The following is a 25916-nucleotide window of genomic DNA, read 5'->3' on the forward strand; positions in this document are numbered from 1 at the left end:
ACTTTATTGTCTCTAAATTATTTAATATTAAGCATGAAAATGAAAAACTGTTCAGTAATATAGATGTAAATTCAGATAACTGCAATCCAGCAAATCATACAAGCAAACTGTCCATCCATCCTGGAGAAGCAGCCTCAGTGTTTGCCAACAGCTTAAAATCCTAAGGACACTAGTTTGAAAGATCGGACTATTTTGGGCACAGCGATATGAAATATGCTCACTTTTATATTTTTGAATTGGGAAAAGAGGGTGATTTAAACATTATTTTTCAATAAGTATTTTTTTATACTCTTTTAGCCCTCTTCCCACACTACCAAGAAGACGTTTATTCTCCATTTTCCCATTGTCCATGGCACACCCTTGCTGCCATGCTGACCCATCAATACACTGCGACAGCAGGGCCGGGGTTGATGGGCAAGTAGTGAAAGTAGTGATTGAATATCCCGATCGATCAAGCTCCCTCCATACAACCCCAGTTTGATGAGTATTTATGTTCTATGATCATAAAGAGGTTAGGTACAATGTAGTGGAGTTCTTGGCAATCAAATACCTACTGCAAATGCTAATGGAAAGCGCTATATAGGGCAAAAAGCTTCTTTATGAAGGGGGTAGACTTTGAGATTCCCTCAACTTGCTTCTTGTTCTGGTGCTCACCTGGTCATGACATGTACAGGACATGGCCTACAAGGTGTGGTAGCTGCTGGCGTCCCTGTGCCCGGGGTACACTCTGGTCCTTTCCCTTCTCTGCAATACTTCTTTTCCAACAGTTATCAAGGCAACGGCATCATATCCAACGGATTATTCATTTCCAGAAAATCACTATAACGGGTCAACCCCATTTCTCCGGAAAAATCGGAGTGGAACAGATTTGGGAAATACTGGCATGGTGCTTTGTTAGTGCCACAATCAATTTGTTCTCGTGGTTCATCCCCAGGATAGGTCATCAGTAGGGTTGAGCGACCTTGACTTTTTTAGGGTCGAGCCGGGTTTCGCGAAACCCGACTATCTCAAAAGTCGAGTCGAGTGAAATCGGCCGATTATGGCGAAAAGTCGAGGATCGACCGAAACACGAAACCCAATGCAAAGCCAATGGGAATTTTTTTTTTTTTTTTTTCTCCCTCTCCCTCTCCCTCTCCCTCTCTCTCTCTCTCCCCCGTCCCTGAACTGAAAAGCTGGTGTTACACAGTGCAAATCGCTACAGCGCACAAGCGACAACATGGCGATAGGCGTCCACGCCCCTAAGACCTATGTCATCACTCTGCCCACGCCCCTTCATTGGCTGAAAAAAATGGCGCCAAGCGCGTCATACGAAACGCATGGCCGACCCCACACAGGGGTCGGGTTTCATGAAACCCGACTTTGCCAAAAGTCGGCGACTTTTGAAAATGAACGATCCGTTTCGCTCAACCCTAGTCATCAGTATCCGATTTGGATGAATGGGGGTGGAGCTGCAGTACCCAACGGTGGCCACTGAATAGATGACGGTGCTGAGCAGTTGCTTAAATCGGCGGCACAGAGAGCAGCTGATTGTTGTGGATGCCAAGCGTTGACCTCCCCCCACTGATCTGTTATTAATAATAATAATAATAATCTTTATTTTTATATAGCGCTAACATATTCCGCAGCGCTTTACAGTTTGCACACATTATCATCACTGTCCCCGATTGGGCTCACAATCTTGAATTCCTATCAGTATGTCTTTGGAATGTGGGAGGAAACCGGAGTGCCCGGAGGAAACCCACGCAAACACGGAGAGAACTCTTTGCAGATGTTGTCCTGGGTGGGATTAGAACCCAGGACCCCAACGCTGCAAGGCTGTAGTGCTAACCACTGCACCACCGTGCTGCCCCATTAATGATTAACTTATGTGTAGGTTATAATATAAAAGTAGTGGACAATCGTTTAAAGGATTGTAGTTGCTAACTGCCGGGCGCCGATCTCTGCCGACACAGAGAGGTCACACACCGCTCCTGCTGGTGATACAATGGCTTCCACTGACTTCACATCAAGGAACAGCTTCTTCTTTTCCACTCTGTTGACAGGGTGTGACTGACTGATAGCTGGCTCCCTGCTGCCTATCTGCGGGGAGCCTGCTGTCAATCAGCATGACGTCGGCAGTCACGCCCAATCGATAGAGCAGCCTGGAAGGAGAAGAGCTGCTCTGTTGGCGTGGCGCAGCTGAATCAGTGGCAGGAGCGGTCTGTGATCGCTCTAAGCCGACATCGGATAGAACAGACAGATAGATAGCAGTTACCTGCTTGTTCGTTTTTAGGCCCATAGTACAAAAAAAAACTAAGTGGTCAGACTGGAAATTGTAAGATTTTTTTTAATATAAGTAATGATATGGAATATTTATTTTAAAAAATCAGCAAAAAAGATGTTCAAGGTTTGTGTAGCATAAAAAAATAAATTCGATCACTAGGTCATCTTCTGATGATTACATTGCTTTTAGATGAAATTTTTGAAAATTTGCAGAAAATTGGAAGTCATGCCGGCAGTCGGCAAATACAGGAATTTATTTTTGCTCCTTCAAAAAAACAATGATGAAAAAGCATTGAAGTATTGTAGGCACATTTGCCACAGGGAGAATATTGTCCTCATACTGTAACTTTGCTTCTGTAATTACATAGAAAACAACTTTCTTTCCTCAGTTTGGTATTGTGCAGAAGAAGCGATATTCGCCCTTCCTAAAAACAACCGTGACCGTTTTGCAAATGGTTAAAGGAAAAAACAAGTAATAATAACTAAATAAATAAATTATATATATCATCAGAAAAATAAAAAAATAGAAGGCAGTAAAGCGTGAATTGCCTTCTAAGACAATAGCACTGGACACAATCAGAAAGTGTGAGAAACAACATTAGGAAGCCCCTTTTTCGGAGCACGTCTTCTTCTTATGGTTCTTTTTGTCTCTTTCCCTCCCCCCCTTCCCCCATCCTACTACGGTGAAATAAAATGATCCCCCAGAAGAAGTAATGGCGAGCATTGTAGACACAGCTATAAAACATCCTCTTGTACATAAAGCTAAATGCATCTCTGTCTTTCGAGAGCGCGGCTGATGTTGGAAGTGCGGTATGTTGACAACATGGATTTTCGACTCTTTGAAGTTGTCGAGCTTTTAGAGATGTGCACTGTAAAGCCACTGGAGGCTCAGTCAGACATCAAAGCCAGCGCAGCGCTCCGGAGTCCTATAGAAATGTTGTCATATTTTATTCTTTTTGATTATTTTATTAGTAACGCAGGTCATTTTTGATGAATTAATCAGATGCGCGGTTATGTAATGAAAACAAGGAATGTACATGAAGAGATAGAAATCGTAATTGTAACACTTATCAGCTTTGTTACACAGCGGAGGACGTGCGCCTTCCAGGAGTGTTGGGGAAGTAGCTAATATTATCATTATCTAGTCTGCTTTTTGCTTTTTTTTAACAAAATAACATATCCTGTGGCATGTCGCCTCTTGATTAGATTTTTTTTTTTTTTTTTTTTAAGATCTGAGACCTATTAATGAAAAACAGGCAATAAAAAAATATTATTAATTTGCAATATGTCATTAAAAAAACCTCCATAATATATATCGTACTTATTCTTTGTAGATTTTTTTTTTTATATACAATGCTGTTATCTAATCTAGTTCTACAAAAGAGCACATTTTACAACTTGATCTTGCCCTGATCCAATGGGGACGTCTAGGATTAGAGACACACTGCTGCTTTCTGCCCATTGGCTATGTATGGCATTGCTGCTCTAGTCTATTGAAGTGCATGGAATTGGAATAATGCACTGTATTTTCAGCTCAGCACAATTTGGGATCAAGCTATAGATCCCCGTTCCCAGGGTACCACAACCCCGACCGTAGGACCTTGAGGGTCCCAGAAATCAGACCCCAGATCTTAGGACCTTGAAGGTCCCAGCATTTAGACCCCCAACCTTGGGACCTTGACGGTCCCAGCAATTAGACCCCCGACCTTGGGACCTTGAGGGTCCCAGCAATCAGACCCCCGACTTTGGGACCTTGAGGGTCCCAGCAATCAGACCCCGACTTTGGGACCTTGAGGGTCCCAGCAATCAGACCCCCGACCTTGGGACCTTGAGGGTCCCAGCAATCAGACCCCTGACTTTGGGACCTTGAGGGTCCCAGCAATCAGACCCCCGACTTTGGGACCTTGAGGGTCCCAGCAATGAGATCCCCGACCTTGGGACCTTGAGGGTCCCAGCAATTAGACCCCCGACCTTGGGACCTTGAGGGTCCCAGCAATTAGACTCCCTACCTTGGGACCTTGAGGGTCCCAGCAATCAGACCCCCAGGTTATCACTAAGTTATGCTCTATCCCATGAATTTTTTGGGGGAAATAATCATTTAATTATAATATTTTATTTTTACAGGTCGTGTTGCTGACCAACGATTAAAGATACCTGCCACCTTACCCAAACCAAGATCTCGTGTTATCACAGCGCATGATGGGAGAAGCAGTTTTCGTGGAGGAAGTTTACTTTCAAGTCGAACTGTGGGCAGTAAGTGTTGTGCTACAGGATCATATACCAAGTATCCCTACTATCTGGGAATATAGGTCATAGTACCTATGGAGGTTTCCACAGACCGTAATGGCTTGTAAATATGCTGTTACACCGCTTCTTCTACTCTGGCAAAGTCAGTCTTCATTTTTCTTCTGGAATTCCTTTCTTAAACCATTAAGAAATAACTACACTTTCTTCCTGATTTTTCATATGAAACAGGCACTTGAAGATCGGTGGGGGTCCAGATCTTAAGAACCCTACAGATCGGTCAATAGACCCCCGAGAAGTGCACAGCTCAGCAGACACAGAGCAGGGTATGGATTCAACAGAAAACGTAGACAATGAAGCCTATGTGTTCTCTTGAATCGGTACTCCGGGCTGTGTGCACGCTCAGGCAGGAGCTGTGCTAAGTTTTTTGGACTCTTGTGTGATCGGTGGGGTTCCCTAGAGTCAGACTACCCCAGTCTGCAGGCAATTCACATGCCTGCTAAATATTACAAATCAGGAAGAAAGTTTAGTTTCTCTTCAATGACCAACTTTTTAAAGAGAATAGCCACAGGTGAATGCCATTTAGTTTGTGCACTGAGTATTGTTCTCCGATGCAAAGTTCGCGATTCTCTCCATACACAAAGTGAATTTTCCACATTTTGGTTCTCTGCAGCCACCACTAGAGGGAGCCTGCTGCGTATCCTGTATACAGGGAGCTCAGTAATAAATAGTGTGCAGCAGCTCCATCTAGTGGTTTAACAGTTCCCTACAGGTCAAAAAGGGGATTCTGCAGGCAGACTTGATGCAGTCCACTCTGTTTAGCAGAATATAAGGATCTCCTTAGTTTTTGCCCTTTAGCCCTGATATAGGGATCTGGTCTTCACTGCAGGGATTCCAAGGGTTGCGTCTGTAACGTATTCAAGGACTATATATTGGCAATGTGGGGGTTAGGCCGCGTCAATATCCAAGAGAGAAACCGGACACTAAGGCAGACAAACAGTCAGAAAATAGAATGGGAGCAAATAGGTTAATCAAGAAGAGTACAGTTGAATAAAGTGCTGCAGAAGTGTCGGAGAACCAATAACTGGCACAGGGATATAGTAATACGGGCGCCAGACTCAATGATTTGTCTGCTGACCGGGCTCCCTGGTTGGCAGCTAGACATAGCATTGGCTACAGATTGAGAATCTGAATGGCTGGGCATCCTACTATACGGCACATGCGCAGTGCTGCCGAGATAACCGGAGCATCAGTGGCAGGCAGCGAAGAACATTGCGGGATCTTGGCAAGGGGAGCATGTTAAACATTTGGTGTTCAATGTCTTAAAAGTTGATCTATGATTTATTAAGAAGTTTATCAGCGCAGAAGACTGAACCTAAATGTAGCATGGAGTTAAAATGAGCGCTTCCACTTTAAGGCATCTTTCATTATCTTTCCAGCGTAGTGAATATGCCAATCATCAGCGGTTAGTAATCCAGTTCAGCAGCTTGCATCATTACAAGTAAATATGCTTTGTCTGCATGGCAAATGATGAAATGTCCAACGTCCCGATCACAGCGCATGGTGTAAATACTCTCTGCAATAACACAATTAACCCTTATTTAAAGGGCCACTATTACAATAGGACAATCAGGCTTAATTGCTCATACGCCACACACAATATGGCTTACACCTTGTACTGCGGCTATTTAAATAAAAAAAAAACCCCGCACATTGCAGAAGGCACTACGAGCTCAATTATGTCTAATGGCGCACCATTGTGAGATTTAGCCCTGTAATCACTTTGCTCAAAACCCCTTTCATATTTCATTGACAGGGAAAAATATCTCCCAAGCCCAGAAGTTGGCTGACCTAGACAGCGAGCTGGCAGCAATGCTGTACAGCAGAATGAAGGAGGTAAGCATCGCGTACCAGCAACCAAACATCGAGACGGATGCCATTCAGAGGCGTAAAATGGAGAGGATGATGGCAGTCAGACAGCTCGAGTCACAAGAGGACCCTAAAACGAGGAAATCGCTCCTACTGGTAAGTACAAGTCTTCAGAGAGGCTGTTGATTCTCACTTTTCTTGTAGCCACACTGTGGCTTAGAGACTGATGCCAATCTATTACTGGTTCTTTGTCGCCGGTGACATCACATGGCAGCTTGGGTCTATACATTCGTGTGGACAATGGACTGAAGAAAATGTGATCCGAGTCCTGAAACGTGTGGCAGAAGCATGCATAAATCATTGTGTGCTTTGCAGTAAGGCTCAAGATTGTACCTTATACTGCCCACATGGAGGCTTTTACACGTTAGACCTACAGTGGCATGTAAAAGTTGGGCACCCGTGGTCAAAATTACAGCTATTGTGAACAGATAAGAAAGTTGAAGATGAAATGATCTCTAAAAGGCCTAAAGTTACAGATTACATATTTCCTTTGTATTTTAGGCAAGAAAAATATATATAGTCATTTTTTACGATTTAAAAAATTGTAAAAAGGGAAATGGCGTAATGCAAAGTTTGGGCACCCTTGGAGATTTGTGTGCTCTAAGATGACTTTGACTAAGGTTTCAGCCTGTTTGGGGTTATGGCTTGTTTATTATCCTCATTAGGAAAGGCCAGTTGATGCAAATTTCCCAACTTTATAAAAACGCAGCCTCCTCTATCCTTGTGCCAAAAAACAGCAGCCATGGGTTCTTCTCAGCAGCTGCCTATCACTCTGAAAATGGTGGAGACCCACAAAGCAGGAGAAGGCTATAAGAAGCTAGCAAAGCGTTTTCAAGTTGCCCTTTCCTCAGTTCGAAATGTAATTGAGAAATGAAATGGCAGTTACCAGGAACAGTGGAGGCCAAGATAAGGTCTGGAAGACCAAGCAAAATTTAACAAGAGCTTCTTGTAGGATTGTTAGGCAAATCAGAACCCTTGCTTGACTGCCAAAGAGCCTCAGAAAGATTTAGCAGACTCTGGAGTTGTGGTACATTGTTTTTCTGTTCAGAGACACCTGCACAAATATGACCTTCATGGAGTCATCAGAAGAAAACCTGCTTTATCACCCTAAAATTCAGAGTCAGAAATATGCAAAAGGACATCTAAACAAGCCTGATGCATTTTGCAAAACACGTCCTGTGGACCAATGAGGTTAAAATAGAACTGTTTGGCGACGATAATCAAAGGTTTGTGTGCAGAAAAAAGGCACAGAATTTCAGGAAAAGAACATCTCACCAACCATTAAGCATGGAGGTGGATCAACCATGCTTTGGGGTTGTGTTGCAGCCAGTGGCATGGGGAACATTTCACAGGTAAAGGGAAGAATGGATTCAATGAAATTTCATCAAATTCTTGATGCAAACATAACACCATCTGTAAAAAAGTTGAAGTTGAAAAAAAGGATGAATTCTACAAGTGGCTAATGATCCTAAACCCATGTCAAAATCCACAGTAGACGACCCCAAAAGGCGCAAGCTGAAGGTTGTACAATGGCCCTCACAGTCCCCTGATCTGAGCATCATTGAAGATCTGTGGCTAGAGCTCAAAATAGCAGTGCATGCAAGACGACCCAGGAATCTCACAGAATTGGAAGAATTTTCCAAGAAATAATGGATGAAAATCCCTCAAACAAGAATTGAAAGACACTTGGCTGGCTACAAAAAGCATATACAAGCTGTGATACTTGCAAAGGGGGTGTTGCTAGGTACCAACTATGCAGTTGCCCAAACTTTTGCATCTACCCATTTTCATTTTTATATATATATATATATATATATATATATATATATATATATATAATTTTTATTTTTTTTACTATAATACAAATGAAATGTGTCTTTAACGTTAGCCCTTTTAGAGAACATTACATCTTCAACTTGCTTAACTGTTCATAATAACAGTAGTTTGGACCAGGGGTGCCCAAACATTTAAATCCCAGTGTATATGACATACACATATTACTTGATCTTCTTAAAGGAGACCTTTCACCATTTTTTTTTCATGTTGAACAGGACACACGATGTAATAGTGGCTGCAGAGTGGGAAAAAAAGTCTAAGTGGGTGTTGCCAGAAAGATTTCACTCGGAGCATGCACTGAGATTGTTTGTCATAGCACAGTTATTGTAGGGGGCGTGTTCGTCTTTCCCCAGTGTGTTGCTGCCTGCTTATGAATGGTCAAAATTAGATAGAGGAAGAAATGCACACCCCCAGTGAAATCTCTCTGGTAATGCCCACTTGGACGTAACAGTTTAGGTTCCCAAATACTTTGATCGCGAATATCTCTGCCACAAAGAGGCAAAAGAAAAAAAAATATATAAAAAAAATTATTTATTTTACTCACTTATATAGCGCTATTACTTGCCCAGTATTTTACATACATTATCAGAACTGTCGTCCCCATTGGGGCCCACAAACTAGATTACATTATCAGTGTGTTTTTGGAGTGTGAGGAAACCAGAGAACAGAGGAAATCCATGTAATCACGAGGAGAACATGCAAACTCCTTGCAGATGTTGGATTTGAACACAGGACCCCAGCGCTGCAAGGCAGCAATGCTAACCACCGAGCCACCGTGCTGCTGCTCTGCAGAGACTATTACATTGTGTGTCCAGCTTTATGTGAAAAATTTGGTGAAAGGTCCTCTCTTCACTCTGGAGAATACTGGATTTAGGCAGCATAAATAAGACACTGGCGACTGGCTTCATTATTGCAAACATTTATGTTTTGTTTGGGGACTATGCATCTCAGATGACCAGCTCGTGGTGGGTTCTTGGCGGCTTCTCTCCTGCCCGATCCCATAGACTGACCGGTTCTCTCCCTATGCATATAAGAAGAGATCTGACCATCAGGAGAAGCATAGTGGAGAGAGGCCATCGAGAACCTGCCGTGGAGTCGCCTCAGCGTTTCAGAGTAAAGCATATATGACTGCGGTAAGCCAGTTCCTGATTCATGCCGCCTGTGGTTTGGGCAGAATGAATCAGATGACAGGTTCCCTTTAATTATTACATATATAACTATTATTGCCACTGCACCATTATTACACTGTCTACTATTCCATTATGTGACTGGAGAACCAACCTGTTCAACTGCACAACTAGTTTTACCTATAGTCTCCACACGCGCTGGGCCCTAGTATGTCCTGATGTGCCTAGAAGTGTGCGCTTTTAATATTTTTTGTAGAGGAGAGGACTTTCTTCTCTTATAGTTTAGTTGTATGTAGTTTTTCAGGAGATTTTTATATTTAGCCTGTGACAATATAACATTTTATATGTCAAGCAGAAAAGTATAAAAACCAAGTTTTTAATTTTTAATATGAAAACACTGACTCCCAGTTGTTGCCATGTCAGGATAAACTTTGCATTTTTTGGCTGTCGCCCGGCCCATCTGTCTTTAAAAAGTTAGCAGTAATTTACTGTGCATAAAGCAATTTTCCATCTGAATAGACTACAAGACTTTGTATAAAAATTAAGTTGATCTTTCCTTATGCATTAATCTCAGGAAAGTTCGTAGCTGCCCTGATTATACTAATAGACTTTGTGCCGTGTATGGAAGTTATTCCTTGACCACAGGACCACAGGATAGGGATAACTTCCCAATCACTTGTGCTCCATCTGCTAGGATGGGGCTCTGAGGAGGTCGAGGGTGCGCCCCTCTGCTCTATTCACTCTCTATGGCACTGACATAGCCAAGTGTAGCGCTCTGCTGTCTCCTGTCCCACACAGAAAGAATGGGAGCAGTGGGGTACATCTTCCAAACTTGGCACAAGCTTCTTTCTTTCTTTCTTTCTTTTTCTTTCTTTTTTTCTTTCTTTCTCCTTTCTTTTCCTTTCGTTTTTTCTTTTCTTACTTTTTTTTCTCTTTTCTTTCCTTTTTTCTTTTCTTTCTTTTCCTTTCTCTTTTTTTTTTTCTTTCTCTTTTTCTCTTTTCTTTGCCTTTTTTTCCTTTTCTTTTTCTCTTTCCTATTATTCTCTTTCTTTCTTTGCCTCTCTTTCTTTTCCTTTTTCTTTTCTTTTTCTCTTTTCTTTACTTTTTCTTTCTTTTTTTCTTTTCTTTCTTTTTTTTTACCTTTTCTGTCTTTCTTTCTCTCTCTGACCTTACATGTACATGCATTACACAGAAAACCGATCTGATCCATACAATTCTTGGTGCTGTTACAAAATTGAACACTTGCAGCCAAGATCTTTCACAGATTACCACTGATCGCTGGGGCTAGATAGTTGTTCGTGCTGTGATCAGTTAATTGTGGGTTTCATTTTCAACAAAATGGCTTTTTCCAAATTGAACATCATCTGTACAAGGGCATTTCCACCTCAGTTCAAATTACCAGTGAATAGATGTCTCTCCTACTTACTGAAAGTATTTGAAATTATGTCCCAGCATATCTTGGGGTACGGTGCATTTGCCATGTCTGTATAAGAAATCTCCTGGGGCAAACATCAAGGAATCCATAGTGATTCACCCAAATCTCTTTTTTTTTCCCCTCTTGGGCATAACCTACCAGTAAAAAAAACATCATGAACAGTTATATACATTACATTGTTTCATATGTGAGACTATAAGTGGTGTACATCAGGAAATCCAGTGTGAATACTCCCTTAGTCGCACCGGTTTTGTTTTTTTTAATTGTTATATATTTTAAGCTGCTTAAAGTGATTATCAGGTGGAAAGTTATCACTTATCACTAAGACACTATGATGAGCTATAACTTATAGATCGACAGGGTTCCGACTGCTACAGAATATTCAGCTTTTTTCCCTGTTAGAATGGAGCTGCGGGGCGCATGGTCGACCGCCACGCCATTCATTTCCCCGATGAGTGGCCGACTGCTGCGTTCAGCCTCTTCTGGCAGCTGCTGCTTTCGGCCTCTCGCAGCTGCTGCGTTTGGCTTGTTTGGCCTCTTCCGGCAGCTGCTGCGTTTGGCCTCTTCCGGCAGCTGCTGCGTTTGGCCTCTTCCGGCAGCTGCTGCGTTTGGCCTCTTCCGGCAGCTGCTGCGTTTGGCCTCTTCCGGCAGCTGCTGCGCTTGGCCTCTTCCGGCAGCTGCTGCGTTTGGCATCTTCCGGCGGCTGCTGCGTTTGGCCTCTTCCGGTGGCTGCTGCATTTGGCCTCTTCCAGCGGCTGCTGCGTTTGGCCTCTTCCGGCAGCTGCTGCGTTTGGCCTCTTCCGTCGGCTGCTGCGTTTGGCCTCTTCCGGCAGCTGCTGCCTTTGGCCTCTTCCGGCAGCTGCTGCGCTTGGCCTCTTCCGGCAGCTGCTGCGTTTGGCCTCTTCCGGGAGCTGCTGCGTTTGGCCTCTTCCGGCAGCTGCTGCGTTTGGCCTCTTCCGGCAGCTTCCTTGATAATGAATGGAGTGGCTGTCATATTTCAGATCCATTTTATAACGGGGTAAAACTGATAAAGTTGTCACCCAACGTTCCCAGTATCAGATCAGATGTATGTGATAAAAAATGGCTTCTGTTTCGGGATGTACGTTCCACTTTTTGATGTATGAGACATTAGTATTGTGCTATTTTTCTGTGTTTTTCTCACTTATTTATTTTGTTTCTAGTCTCATCATGAGCAGCGCACTCAGCACACTAGAGATTTGCAGCTCATTGAAGCGTACCGGGAACGCACCAAAGCCGAGTGTATCTCCAGTATGCTGAATCAGGCTATTACCTCAAATTACACCGTGTATGCTACGCTGGGCACCGCAGAATTCTTTGAATTTCAACTTAAAAACCCTTATAACATCCAGTACACCATATCTATTGAGATTGATCATTCAGACCTCAGGTACAAACGAATGTATGGGATCCGCCTTCTGTTATCATTATCCCAAAATATGTAATAAACTGTCTGCGAAGCTAAACACTAACCTCACGCGGAAAGCACTGGGACAGGAGGTGGCACGTGGTGGAATAGGTGTCGACCAAGGTGATAGAAGTGACGTCTACACAACGGTGGTCAATTAGTAGGAGACAAAGACCTGCACTGACTAGGAAGGGAAAAAAAGCAAAATTTCAGGACTATAAAACCTTACTTGGTTAAAAAAAATATTAAAAAAAAATCCCAGATCGCAGGGCGCTGATGAGTTTCCATGGCAGCCCAGGACCTAATGAAGGCAGCCGGGGGCCTAATTGGACGCCTGTCAGCCTTACACTGACAGGCGTAATACCCTGCAATACCGAATTATTGAAGCGTATTATATCAGCGTTCGAGCCCAATGGGACAGAAAAAAAAGGAAACTTAAAATGTTTTACAATATATGTAAAAAAAATAAATAATACAAAATAATTTTCCTACTAAAGAATGTTTTATTAGCACATGAAAAAAATGCACATAAAGTTTCACTGCAATCATAACAACGGAACTATAAAATTATCACCTTCTTTACTTCTCACGGTAAAGTTCAGAAATAAAAATATAAAAAATGCCAGAATAAATGGTAGCAATAAAAGTTAGAAATTATCCCTCAAAAAACAATGTCCTTATACAGGTCCATCGATGGAAAAAAAAAATGGCTCAAAGAATGGAGACATAAAAGCAAATGATGTTTTTTTTTTATTTAGTTATTTTTAAAGCTTTTTTTATTGAGCAAAAAGCAGTAAAACATAAAAAAGCAGATCAAGTTCACATGGCATTTGTATTTCACTGTGTGCATCCCACCCCCCAAAAAATTATATAATTTTTGAATACATTATTTCTACCCCATAATGGTGTCATTAAAAAATACAACCTTTCCTGCAAAAGAAAACTACTCGTATGACTACTTAGAAAGGTTCTTTTACCCATGTAGTAGTGGTGCAAAAATAAGAAACAGCTCTGTTGCTTCAAGACCCCAAATAGCAGGTTTGTGAAGGGGTTAAATTGTGTGCAATAAGCGCCCTCTAGTGCTGGCTGCAGGCGGCAATCATTTTTTTAATTTAACTATATAGCTCTATTTGAAGAGGTTGTCCTCGAATATTAGATATTTTTTTGTTTGGGCCTAAAATTAACAAGGCCCAAACTGAGGCAATCACCTGCCTGTTCTACCCGTCACTAGCTCAGAGCAATCACAGACCGGTCCTGCCAACAGAGCAGCTTGTCTTCTTCCACTCTGCCTTATAAATGGGGCGTGACTGCAGAAGTCATGCTGATTGTCAACTGGCTCCCCGCAGTTAGGCAGCAGGGAGCCAGCTGTCAAATCAGCATGACATCGGCAGTCACACCCCATCAACAAAGCAAAGTGGAAGAGAAGCAGCTGCTCTGTTGACCTGACGACAATGGAAGCTGCTGAATAGATGGCAGGAACAGTGTGTGACCGCACAACAGGCAGGTAAGTAGCAACAACCTGCCTGATAGTTCTTAAAAACACAGTAAAAATGGTTTATTCCTGGGTAGCCCCATTTTTAAAACAAGCCACATCTGATAACAGAAGATTGTCGTGGTGCCAGTTATTGGCCCCTACTATGATGATAACGACGACGACCTATCCCAACAATAGATCATCAATATCAGTGCTGTGGAAAACCCCTTTAAGACATCAAATAGTGCTATATTTTGGGTCTAGACTACGCAAAACATAATGGTGTGTACATTCACTATAGTGAGACCCACCAGAAGACATCTTTAAAAAGATCATTTGGTATATCTCAAAAATATGGAAACGGATATTTTTTTACAAAAATGTGAGGATTTAAAGATACAGGCCCCAAGCCTGAGGCTGCACTTTGGATGACAAGTCCTCCTCTGGTACCACATTGTCGTGAAGTCCTGTTAGGGATTCACATCACCATGAATATCTACATCTACTGGAGACATATTTGCCAACCCTTTCTAAAAGGCTCCAGGAATAAGGGGAATAGTCAGCAAATTTCCGGGGTCTTGTAGAACCTGCCTGAAACCTCCGCAGGGTCTCCTTATTCAGGAAACTGGCGAGAATGGGGCAAGTCTTCAGAAAATAGGTGAAATTTGCCACCAAGGGAAGCTCAGATCCTTGGTAGTCTTCAGAAAATAGGTGAATTTGCCACCAAGGGAAGCTCAGATCCTTGGTGGTCTTCAGAAAATAGGCGAATTTGCCACCAAGGGAAGCTCAGATCCTTGGTGGTAAAAGTTGGCAAGTATGGTCTGAAGCTAATGGTGATTAGCGTCGCCCCCTATAGTCACCATGTCATGGTGAGAAAGAATCCGAATCTCAGACGGATGACATGATCCCTTGGCCATGGACTATAAAGCTGAAGGTTTCTCTATACCCTTCCAGGGTGATCGTGGACACACAGGAATGGAGACATTTTAAAGAGCTGACAAACACGACGACACCCATAGAGGAAAATATGTTTCATGTTCAGCAGCAGAGCGACACCCCCCAACTGTACCTCCGACCCAAGGAGACCGTTTATATTCCATTCAGGTACCAGACTGTCTGCCTGGATCCCACGTCCTTGCTGCCGGTGAGTTTAGGAATGACATTGTAGATTATACGCTACACCAGGGGTGTCAAACTGCATTCCTCGAGGACTGCAAACAGGTCATGTTTTCAGGATTTCCTTGTACTGCACAGGTGATAATTTAATCACCTACACAAATAATGAGTTGGTGATTAAATTATCACCTGTGCAGTACAAGGAAATCCTGAAAACATGACCTGTTTGCAGCCCTCGAGGAATGCAGTTTGACACCCCTGTGCTACACTGTATTGTATCATAGGGCATACACTTAAAGGGGTAATGCCCTTTCAGAAAATTATGGTCCCTGGGCACAGCTCGTTATAAAAACCAAAACAAACCATGCTTTACTCACTCTCACCAGGTCCATTTCTGTGTCTCTGCTGCTGTTCCTGGTGACCTATATCCGCTGCGACGCTGAAATCACGTCGAGAGTGCTGCAGCTAATCAGTGAGCTGATCGGCTCTGTCTGCGCAGAAGGAAAGCCCTGCTCAGAGCAGCTGAGCTCACTGATGGACTGTCGCACTGTTGAAGCAACATCTGGGCTGCGCCCCGTGCCGGACACAGGGTGCTGCAGCTCAGCCAACCTGGGGAGAGTCAGTAAAGCGTGTTTTTCTCTTTTTGACAACAAACTGCATCTGGATTGGAAGACCCCTTTAATACTAGGTCCACGTTTTGTCCATCCCTGTACATAGTAATGACTAGCACTGGTTGAGATTCGGCTGCCTCTATAAGGTGGTCTTGCCTGTACACATAACAACCCTCCTCAAAGCTTAAGAAATCTCATCTGTTATGTCTTAAAGGGAACCTTTCGGCAGGTTTTTACATATGAAAGTGGTGATGTTGCTGTGTAGCCACTCGTCACTTAGTAAAATAATAATAATTTTTTGTAGAAATTCAAATCAGTCTGGAAGTGCACTGTGGGCGTGACTGTGCACTCAGACCTTTTATCCCAAGTGCATTGACACCCCAGTGCACTTCCAACCTGATTTGCATATGGCTTCTACGCTAGATTTCTCATGACTGGCACATAAGGTAATATTTTTTTATTGGGAAACAAGTGCCCGCACAGCCTACATTCATATGTAAGAATGTGCTGACAGCGTCTCTTTAAATGAATGCGTCTGGTAGGTTCACATCCAACATCTTATAGCTCCCTACAATCTGACATCTGCAATATATGTGGAGTAACCGTCCCCCCATCTAGAAGAATAACAAACCGTATATATTATACCACGGTGGTATAATGTCAGTCATTAACAATAAGTCGTACATGGGTAACTGCCAGCTAATCTCTGTAATATCTACACATTTTCTGGGCCAGATGTGATCCTCGCTACATTTTTTTTTGTGACTGCAGAGTCCTGATCCCGTACTTCTAGCAAAAGACCCCGACAGGTCGTCCCAATTCAAGTCGAACACCATGTCTTCTAAACGGATTAAGGTGAGATGATGGACCTAGTATTTGTACGTCAAACCCTTTAGTTGTGTTATGTAGGGTTGAGCGAAACGGGTCGGCCATTTTCAGAAGTCGCCGACTTTTGGCAAAGTCGGGTTTCATGAAACCCGACCCGACCCCTGTGTGGGGTTGGCCATGAGGTCGGCGATCTTCTGAATCTGGAATCGGAATTCCGATACCGAGTTCCGATATGTTTGCAATATCGGAAATCGGTATCGGAATCCATATTTAAGTGTAAAATAAAGAATTAAAATAAAAAATATCGCTATACTCACCCTCTGACGCGCCCTGGTACTAACCGGCAGCCTTCCTTCCTTCGAATCAGCGCTTGCAGGACCTTGCGGTGACGTCGCGGCTTGTGATTGGTCGCGCGACCGCCCATGTGACCGCTCGCGCGACCAATCACAAGCTGCGACGTCACCGCAAGGTCCTGCAAGCGCTGATTCGAAGGAAGGAAGGTTCCCGGTTAGTACCAGGGCGCGTCCGAGGGTGAGTGTAGCGATATTTTTTATTTTAATTCTTTATTTTACACTTAAATATGGATTGCAGGGCCTGAAGGAGAGTTTCCTCTCCTTCAGACCCTGGGAACCATTGGAAACCCAATGCACTGCATTGGGTTTCGAGTTTCGGCCGACCCCGACTTTTTTATAGGATCGGCCGATTTCACTCGACCCGACTTTTGAAAAAGTCGGGTTTCGTGAAACCCGACCCGATCCTATAAAAGTAAAAGTCGCTCAACCCTAGTGTTATGTCCCTATATAATTTTATGATTGGTGGGGTCCAACCTGGATTTTCTTTGATCCTGAACATAAAGGAGGTGCAGGGTTGGTGTGGCACTAAGACCCCTCTTCTAAGTTGGGAATAGCCAGCCTCATATCCTTGATTAGGGTCATAACGCATGCATAGTAGGTGGCCGAGGTACCATCCTACTGGGGAAACAGTGATGAGATGCATTATGCCACCACTTTGGGCCTTTGATTTCCTTGGGTTAGTGGGAGACCCCCACCCATAATAAGATAATGACATACCCATCACTTTATCAGGTAGGAAAACCCATAACAGTAAACCAGTGATAACCAATATGGCTACTATATTGGTTTCTAAATGACTTGTCAGCAAGCTTTCCAAGACTCCTTAATGGCAATCCTGTTCAAGGTGGCCATAAGCTACAGATCACTATCAACCAACAGTTACCATTGCACCTTGAGCTTTGTTGCTCTCAATTGGTAACCTGTTCTTTTCTCATCTGGTTAGGTGGATTCTCTAAAGGTACCGTCACATTAAGCGACGCTGCAGCGATATAGACAACTATGCCGATCGCTGCAGCGTCGCTGTTTAGTCGTTGTGTGATCGCTGGAGAGCTGTCACACAGACAGCTCTCCAGCGACCAACGATGCCGAAGTCCCCGGGTAACCAGGGTAAACATCGGGTTACTAAGCGCAGGGCTGCGCTTAGTAACCCGATGTTTACCCTGGTTACCTTTGTAATAGTAAAAAAAAACAAAAAACACTACATACTTACATTCCGGTGTCTGTCACGTCCCCCGCCTTCAGCTTCCCGCACTGACTCTGAGCGCCTGCCATAAAGCACAACGGTGACGTCACCGCTGTGCTCTGCTTTACGGCCGGCGCTCACAAAGTCAGTGCGGGAAGCTGACGGCGAGGGACGTGACAGACACCGGAATGTAAGTATGTAGTGTTTTTTTTACTTTTACAAAGGTAACCAGGGTAAACATCGGGTTACTAAGCGCAGCCCTGCGCTTAGTAACCCGATGTTTACCCTGGTTACAAGTGAACACATCGCTGGATCGGCGTCACACACTCCGATTCAGCGATGTCAGCGGGTGATCCAGCGACAAAATAAAGTTCTGGCCTTCTAGCTCCGACCAGCGATGTCACAGCAGGATCCTGATCGCTGCAGCGTGTCAAACACAACGATATCGCTAGCCAGGACGCTGCAACGTCACGGATTGCTATCGTTATCATTCTAAAGTTGCTCAGTGTGAAGGTACCTTTAGGCATAGATCAGGGTAGATCAGAGGCCATGTTGTAGTATTGTTGGACGTGACGCATGGCATGGAGAGCCGCCATGACCAGTTCAGTTGGATATGCAGAATGGCAGGAGGATAAGCTGAGCTGGAAGCACTATATGTAGCAGAGCCTAATGTGCAAATAAACACATGTGTAGGCAGTCTGGTACCTTGCTGCATGAATGCGGTAGAAGACAGGAGGAGCAGAGTTGCAATTATTTATTTTGTTACAGTAGTGCACAGGAACGGCAAAAATGAGATTGTTATAATGAACCTTTTATTTAGTAGGATTAAGGGTGCGGTAATATAAAAAAAAAAAAGCAGAGAAAAGTTCATTATCTCATACCTTCATCATACAGAGTGGACTACCTGAATACTCAGGCAGTGCACAGCCACCTGAGCCATCCTTAAAATTTCTTGGATCATGACATAGGACGGGCCATAATAACCAGACTTTGACTACCACAAAGGGAGCCGGCCATAGGGGTAGGGAGAAAAGCCCGGAACTTGGGCCAGGTTAGGTAACAAAACCATGGCCACTTTTGGTGGCTACTTATCTACTAAAATGTATGCCGTAATGTAATCCAAAATACCCCCGACCCTTCTTTTCTACATCGTTTGCTGTCAGGACTCCCCTTTATACACATTAGATGGTCGGCCGACATTCATGCAATGTGTATAGCCACCTTTAGTTATGTAGGAAGACATTTCTCATCACTATGTAATTCGACAGATTAGTTGCTCAGGAGTGTAGGAAAGTTGGGTGACAACCTCTTTGGGATGTCTAATGGCGGCTCTATCACAAACTATCATTCTTGTATGTGTCAGGTTTCCTTTAAGGCATCAGATGGAAAACCAATTGCCATTCTCCAAGTCAGCGTGGAACCACAACCGCACATCGTGGACCAAACATTTAGATTTTATCACCCAGAGCTGACGTTCCTGAAGAAGTCCATCCGGTTACCCCCGTGGTACACTCTTCCAGGTGCAGTAAGAAAATACTGTTTTCTTCACTATTTTGTTGTTGTGAATTAATCTAGTCCTTTTTGATAAATCCATGTTATCTTGCTTTTTCCTAGGTGCCCCTGTTGGAATGCCTGGAGGGGAACCGGAGCTGTATGTGAGGTGCAGTGACCCCAATATTATCTGTGACACCAAGAAATTGGTAAGTGAGACCATGCCATTCATCAGTGAATCACATTTATCCTTGTGAGCCCCTCATAGCAGTCGGTCCATATCTGCGGCTTGTAGTGGATGTGTAATCACTGGGGCTGATGCAGTAGAACAGGAGTGTTTTGTCACCTGTCCTCTTGCAATAATGCCAGTGACACCATGAATGCATAGAGTCAACATGAGGGCAGAGACAAGAGGACTGATAGGAGCCTATAGAGGTTTAAGAGAAGAGTGTGTTGGCTTTTGTGAGTGGCAGTGACCAGTTCCTTTCTTACATAGCGAGGAGAAGGTGCCTATGACGGGGAAGCACCAGGAAGTGGGAGAGGACAGAGTGCCAGGTAGCCAATCAGATGCGAGGTACAGTGGCAGCAGCTGAGGAGGACTGTGCTGATTTTGCGGGCAGCAGTGCCCTTTCTATCCATGTGATTACATTAGTATATGGCGGTGAATGTACAGGGTGGGCCATTTATATGGATATACCTAAATAAAATGGGAATGGTTGGTGATATCAACTTCCTGTTTGTGGCCCATTAGAATATAGGAGGGGGAAAACTTTTCAAGGTGGGTGGCGACCCTGGAGGCCATTTTGAAGTCAGCCATTTTGGATCCAACTTTATTTTTTCCAATGGGAGAGGGTCATGTGACACGTCAAACTTATTGGGAATTTCACAAGAAAAACAATGGTGTGCTTGATTTTAATGTACGGTAATTTTATTCCTTCATGAGTTATTTGCAAGTTTATGACCACTTATAAAATGTGTTCAAATTGCTGCCCATTGTGTTGGATTGTCAATGCAACCCTCTTCTCCCACTCTTGACACACTGATAGCAACACCGCAGAAGAAATGCTAGCACAGGCTTCCAGTATCCTCTGTTTCAGATGCTGCACATCTCGTATCTTCACAGCATAGACAATTGCCTTCAGGTGACCCCAAAGATAAAAGTCTAAGGGGGTCAGATCGGGAGACCTTGGTGGCCATTCAACTGGCCCACAATGACCAATCCACTTTCCAGGAAACTGTTCATGTAGGAATGCTCTGACCTTACACCCATAATGTGGTGGTGCACCATCTTGCTGGAAAAACTCAGGGAACGTGCCATCTTCAGTGCATCTTCAGCCACTGATGTTTCTTCATTAGTGACCGTTTTCTTGCATCCACATTTTGGCAAATTCAACATTGAACCTTTTTCACGAAATTTGGCAAGCAGTTTGCTAACTCTAGCATAGGAGATGAGTGGTCTCGTAGGGTGTCTTCCATTGAAATCTGCTACAATGACCCGGGTACTGCATTCACCAGACATCAACACCATTTCTATCCGCTCCTCACGTGTTAACCTCTGCGACATGTCAATGCCTGTAAACAAAGAAACTTGTAAATAACTCATGAAACAATAAAGTTACGTTAAAACCAAGCACACCATTGTTTTTCTTGTGAAATTCTCAATAAGTTTGATGTCACATGACCCTCTTCCCATTGAAAAAAAAAAAAGTTGGATCCAAAATAGCCAACTTCAAAATGGCCGCCATGGTCACCACCCATCTTGAAAAATTTCCCCCTCCAATATACTAATGTGCCACAAACAGGAAGTGGATATCACCAATAGTGATGAGCGAATATACTTGTTGCTTGGGTTTTCCCGAGCACGCTTGGGTGATCTCCGAGTATTTGTTAGTGTTCGGAGATTGTTTTCATCGCCGCAGCTGAATGATTTACAGCTACTGGCCAGGCTGAGTACATGTGGGGGTTGCCTGGTTGCTAGGGAATCCCAACATGTACTCAGCCTGGCTAGTAGCTGTAAATCCTTCAGCTGAGGAGATGAAAACTTAATCTCCGAACACTAACAAATACTCGGAGGTCACCCGAGCGTCCTCGGGAAAACCCGAGCAACGAGTATACTCGCTCATCACTAATCACCAACCATTCCCATTTTATTTAGGTGTATCCATATGAATGGCCCACCCTGTAGATAAAAATTGTCTATGGTCCAGCAGCAGAGTATTTTATGAGAGGAGTCTTCTGGTAGTGACTTGTCCACATGGGTTAATATCAAGCAAGCACTATTATACTCATCCCTTAGAGATGATTGGGGGTAGCTAACACTTCTAGGTGGCATTGGTTAATGCTACAAGACGTGTTCCACCATAAGTACAGCACGTGTGACACCACAGAATGACTGTTATCATGATTTATGAACCTACCGGAAGCCACTTGTGGCCACCAGGTGATAGGAAGACAATATACCATGCTGCAAACAGTGATCAACCAGTTGAGTTTTGACCTCATCTTAATATTTTCTCAAAGATAAGCAGCTCTCGATGAACTTGGCAGCCACTGATCTACCACCACCCACCCATACCCATTTTGCCAAGCCAAGGAGATACCAGATATTTAAAGGCCTCTGGGGCGTCGAAGACGGGATCCTCTCGCTTATTGCTGTGTCGTAACACGTGGCAGAATGAATTCCGTTTTGTCCATTTTTGTGCCGCATTCCGAAGCTCTCTAGGATTAGCTCCTCTGATCATTTAGTCTCTTGTCTTCCGAGAACGGCGGCTGACGAGATCTATTGTGGCACCTGGAATAATTACAACATTTTATCTTCCAGCCTGCTCCTAATCTCCCAACTACACTTCCAATCAGCGTCATAGTCAGCCGGTGGACGGCAGCGCTAGCTGCTAGGCGGCTTCTTGTTTTATTGGCCGCACATTGACCAGATTTCCAGCCGTCACATGTATTATGCAAAATATCGGCAAATGAGTTATTGTGCTGCCGCACGCAGAATGACACAGCGTTACAGCAATAACACGCGAACACCGAAACAGACATCAAGAGATACAAAAGCGTATTTGCAGCCAGCCCTCCATCATACTGACACATCAGCGGGGTGTAGTGCGCCGCTGCTCATTCACTCCATCTGAGACCACGACAGGTTGTTTTTCTTTATGCCTGACCATTTTATGTGTTTTACTTTTCTATTGTCACATTCCAGGAGCCATATATATATATATTTTTTTTTCCTATATATCATTTTCAGCGACATAGTTGTATCATGGCTTGTGGGTTTTTTTGGGGTTTTTTTTCAGGATGACTTGTATTTGTCAGCGGAATACCGGTAATTTGGGGTACATATAACTAATTAATAAACTTTTATTAACACTTTATAGGACGGAATATAAACAAAACCGTAATTCTGCCACTGGTTTGCAAAGTTTCTATCATTTTATTTCTGTTTTCGGTATTTTATACAATACATATGCAATAAAAAAAAAAAAACTCTTTTTGCCATATTCTGAGTACCCCAACTTTTATAATTTTCTATCAGTGGAGCTAAATGAGGGCTTATTTTTATCGGTGTCAAACTGTAGATTTATTGGTACTATTTTAAGGTATATGCACATTTTGATCACTTTTTGTTACACTCTTTGGGAGGCAAAATGTACCCCCAAAAAATATTTTTTGAATTATTTTATTCATTTTTTTTTAAAAAAATAAGATTCACTGTGTGGTAAAATTGTCATGTTATCTCTATTGTGTGAGTCGTGACGATCACACTAATACCAAATTTATGTATTTTTAAAAAAAATCTTTTGCCACTTTTGTGCAGAAAAAAAAGACACTTTTTTTGTATTTTCGGTCACCATATCCTGATATATTTTGTTAATTTTTTAGTACATTAAATTGTATGAGGGTTGTTTTTTTTTTTGTAGGGCAAGTTTAGTTTTATGGTACGGTTCATTGTGAACGCAGTTATGCCAAATATGTGTGTTTTTTTTATTACTAATTTTTTTGTTGTTGTTAAAACTTAGATGTTTTTTCTTTTATATAATTTTTAATGTGCAAATATTTTTTATTTACTTTTTTTAGGGTAGAAAATCTGCTGCAAATACTGTAGTTTGGCAGGAAAAACGAATGTGTAAAATACTTGTTTTCACGTGCACATTTTCCTATTCAATGGGTGAAAATGCTGCAAAAATGCTGAAAGAATTGACGTGCTGCAGATTTGCAACTGCTTCAAGTCTGCCAGGAAAAAATAAACAGCGTGGACAGGAGATTTCAGAAATCGCATCCACTTTGCTTTTACATTAAACTGCTGCATTTTTTTTTGCCGCACAAACGCAATATTGGAACATACCCTTATAATACTTACTGGTCTCACGAGGGTTTGGGACATGCGATATTTTGATTGGACTGATAATACACTGAACAACCTACTGTATGCAGTTCAGTTAACTATGTAATCTGTCAGTGTATGCCCATCAGACCGTGCCGCCGATGGGATCCCAGAGATTGTACTGCGGAGGTGCCAATGGGCTGACAAAGGGAGCGCTCTCCTTTTATAAAACTCCTTATATGCTGCAGTCACTAATGACAGTGGTATGAGAGGGGTTAAAGTCCTAGGATTGGAGATTTGTCCGGTCCTGGCACACGCAGCTGGGCAATGTGTAACATCCGGCTCCTGCTGCGTTTGGCACCGGCACAGGACCTGAGTCTATGCCATATCTGTAGTGTAACACTTAATTACAGTATATCAATCATCTATGGGATGCAATGAATTTCTAACTAGGTCAATAAATCCCTATTATTAAAAATTATACCTTTTATTATTAGTATTATTTAGAAGGAACAAACTTGGATATTCCTATCCAACAAACAGATATACATATATCAATGTGGTGACCAAAAAATATCCAAGTAATATGTCACATAGAAAACAGGACTGAAAACAAGATCAGGCAGGGGGGATGTCCTAATATTTTCCTTCAGTGATGCACCCTAAAGGTAAGCCCTGCTTGATGGCAGAGGTTGGCACCCTAGATAAAGCACGCACGTCATGGGGCCCCCGCTCACCCTCACCGTCGTCTGGCCATTGGGGACTTTCTTTAGTCAAGATTACCTAGGGTCAGCTAGGGTAAGACAACGGTGAGCGGGGGACCATAACTTGGGTGCTTTATTTAGGGTGCCAACCTCTGCGGACACCCATGCTCTGTTGACCCTCTTCTCTCTCCCCAGTATCGGTTCTAGTGATGCATCCCTCTATGATTAGACAATGGTTTCCAGCTTCTCGGGGGTGGGATTTTAATTGCAGAAAACTGCTGTGTATAACTGGGATGTAGACCGCGAAGAGGGTCACGTGGCACTGCTGCTCAGCCTAAGGCAGCCCATAAAAAGGGAAATCCTTGAGTAACAAAGCACAAAAGTAAATAAATTACTGTGATTTCTAATAATCTTTACTGATTTGTAACAATAATCACCTCTACTTTTTATAAGAAGGTCCATGGGATAATTCCTGTAATGTTCCCTTCTTATTCTAGGATCATAGAGAACCCCAAGATATCTTCCTGAAAGTCGCTGGAGGACCAAGCCCACAGATTAAACGATTCTTTGTTGTACTTTATATGTAAGTTACATTGTGTTCCCGTGTTATTTGTGATATTTCCACACCCCTATCACCTGCTATTTACATTATTTTCATCCAAAGTTTTTTATGAAACCATCAGTGGTTTCCTGATGTAGACTGTTTCACAGATTAATAGTTCTTATGCTAAAATTGTCTCCGGGGATTGAACCGGTCTGCCTCTCCCCGAGATTGAACCGGTCTGCCTCCGCCCGAGATTGAACCGTTCTGCCTCCGCCCGAGATTGAACCGTTCTGCCTCCGCCCGAGATTGAACCGTTCTGCCTCCGCCCGAGATTGAACCGGTCTGCCTCCGCCCGAGATTGAACCGGTCTGCCTCCGCCCGAGATTGAACCGGTCTGCCTCCGCCCGAGATTGAACCGGTCTGCCTCCGCCCGAGATTGAACCGGTCTGCCTCCGCCCGAGATTGAACCGGTCTGCCTCCGCCCGAGATTGAACCGGTCTGCCTCCGCCCGAGATTGAACCGGTCTGCCTCCGCCCGAGATTGAACCGGTCTGCCTCCGCCCGAGATTGAACCGGTCTGCCTCCGCCCGAGATTGAACCGGTCTGCCTCCGCCCGAGATTGAACCGGTCTGCCTCCGCCCGAGATTGAACCGGTCTGCCTCCGCCCGAGATTGAACCGGTCTGCCTCCGCCCGAGATTGAACCGGTCTGCCTCCGCCCGAGATTGAACCGGTCTGCCTCCGCCCGAGATTGAACCGGTCTGCCTCCGCCCGAGATTGAACCGTTCTGCCTCCGCCCGAGATTGAACCGGTTTGCCTCCGCCCGAGATTGAACCGGTTTGCCTCCGCCCGAGATTGAACCGGTCTGCCTCCGCCCGAGATTGAACCGGTCTGCCTCCGCCCGAGATTGAACCGGTCTGCCTCCGCCCGAGATTGAACCGGTCTGCCTCCGCCCGAGATTGAACCGGTCTGCCTCCGCCCGAGATTGAACCGGTCTGCCTCCGCCCGAGATTGAACCGGTCTGCCTCC

General features: G+C 43.7%; 1 protein-coding gene across 1 annotated transcript in view; it reads left to right on the plus strand.

The window, feature by feature from the left end:
* Positions 1–25916, plus strand: part of NPHP4 (nephrocystin 4) — a 292383-nt gene that overhangs the window by 227115 nt on the left and 39352 nt on the right. Inside the window, exons 19-26 of the mRNA XM_069742453.1 lie at positions 4387–4515; positions 6323–6531; positions 12015–12241; positions 14688–14877; positions 16232–16315; positions 19188–19344; positions 19439–19524; positions 24844–24929. Coding sequence (XP_069598554.1) covers positions 4387–4515; positions 6323–6531; positions 12015–12241; positions 14688–14877; positions 16232–16315; positions 19188–19344; positions 19439–19524; positions 24844–24929 — 1168 coding nt within the window. The remainder of the gene's footprint in view (positions 1–4386; positions 4516–6322; positions 6532–12014; positions 12242–14687; positions 14878–16231; positions 16316–19187; positions 19345–19438; positions 19525–24843; positions 24930–25916) is intronic.

Source organism: Ranitomeya imitator, chromosome 10 (genome assembly GCF_032444005.1).
Source record: "Ranitomeya imitator isolate aRanImi1 chromosome 10, aRanImi1.pri, whole genome shotgun sequence".
Taxonomy (NCBI): domain Eukaryota; kingdom Metazoa; phylum Chordata; class Amphibia; order Anura; family Dendrobatidae; genus Ranitomeya; species Ranitomeya imitator.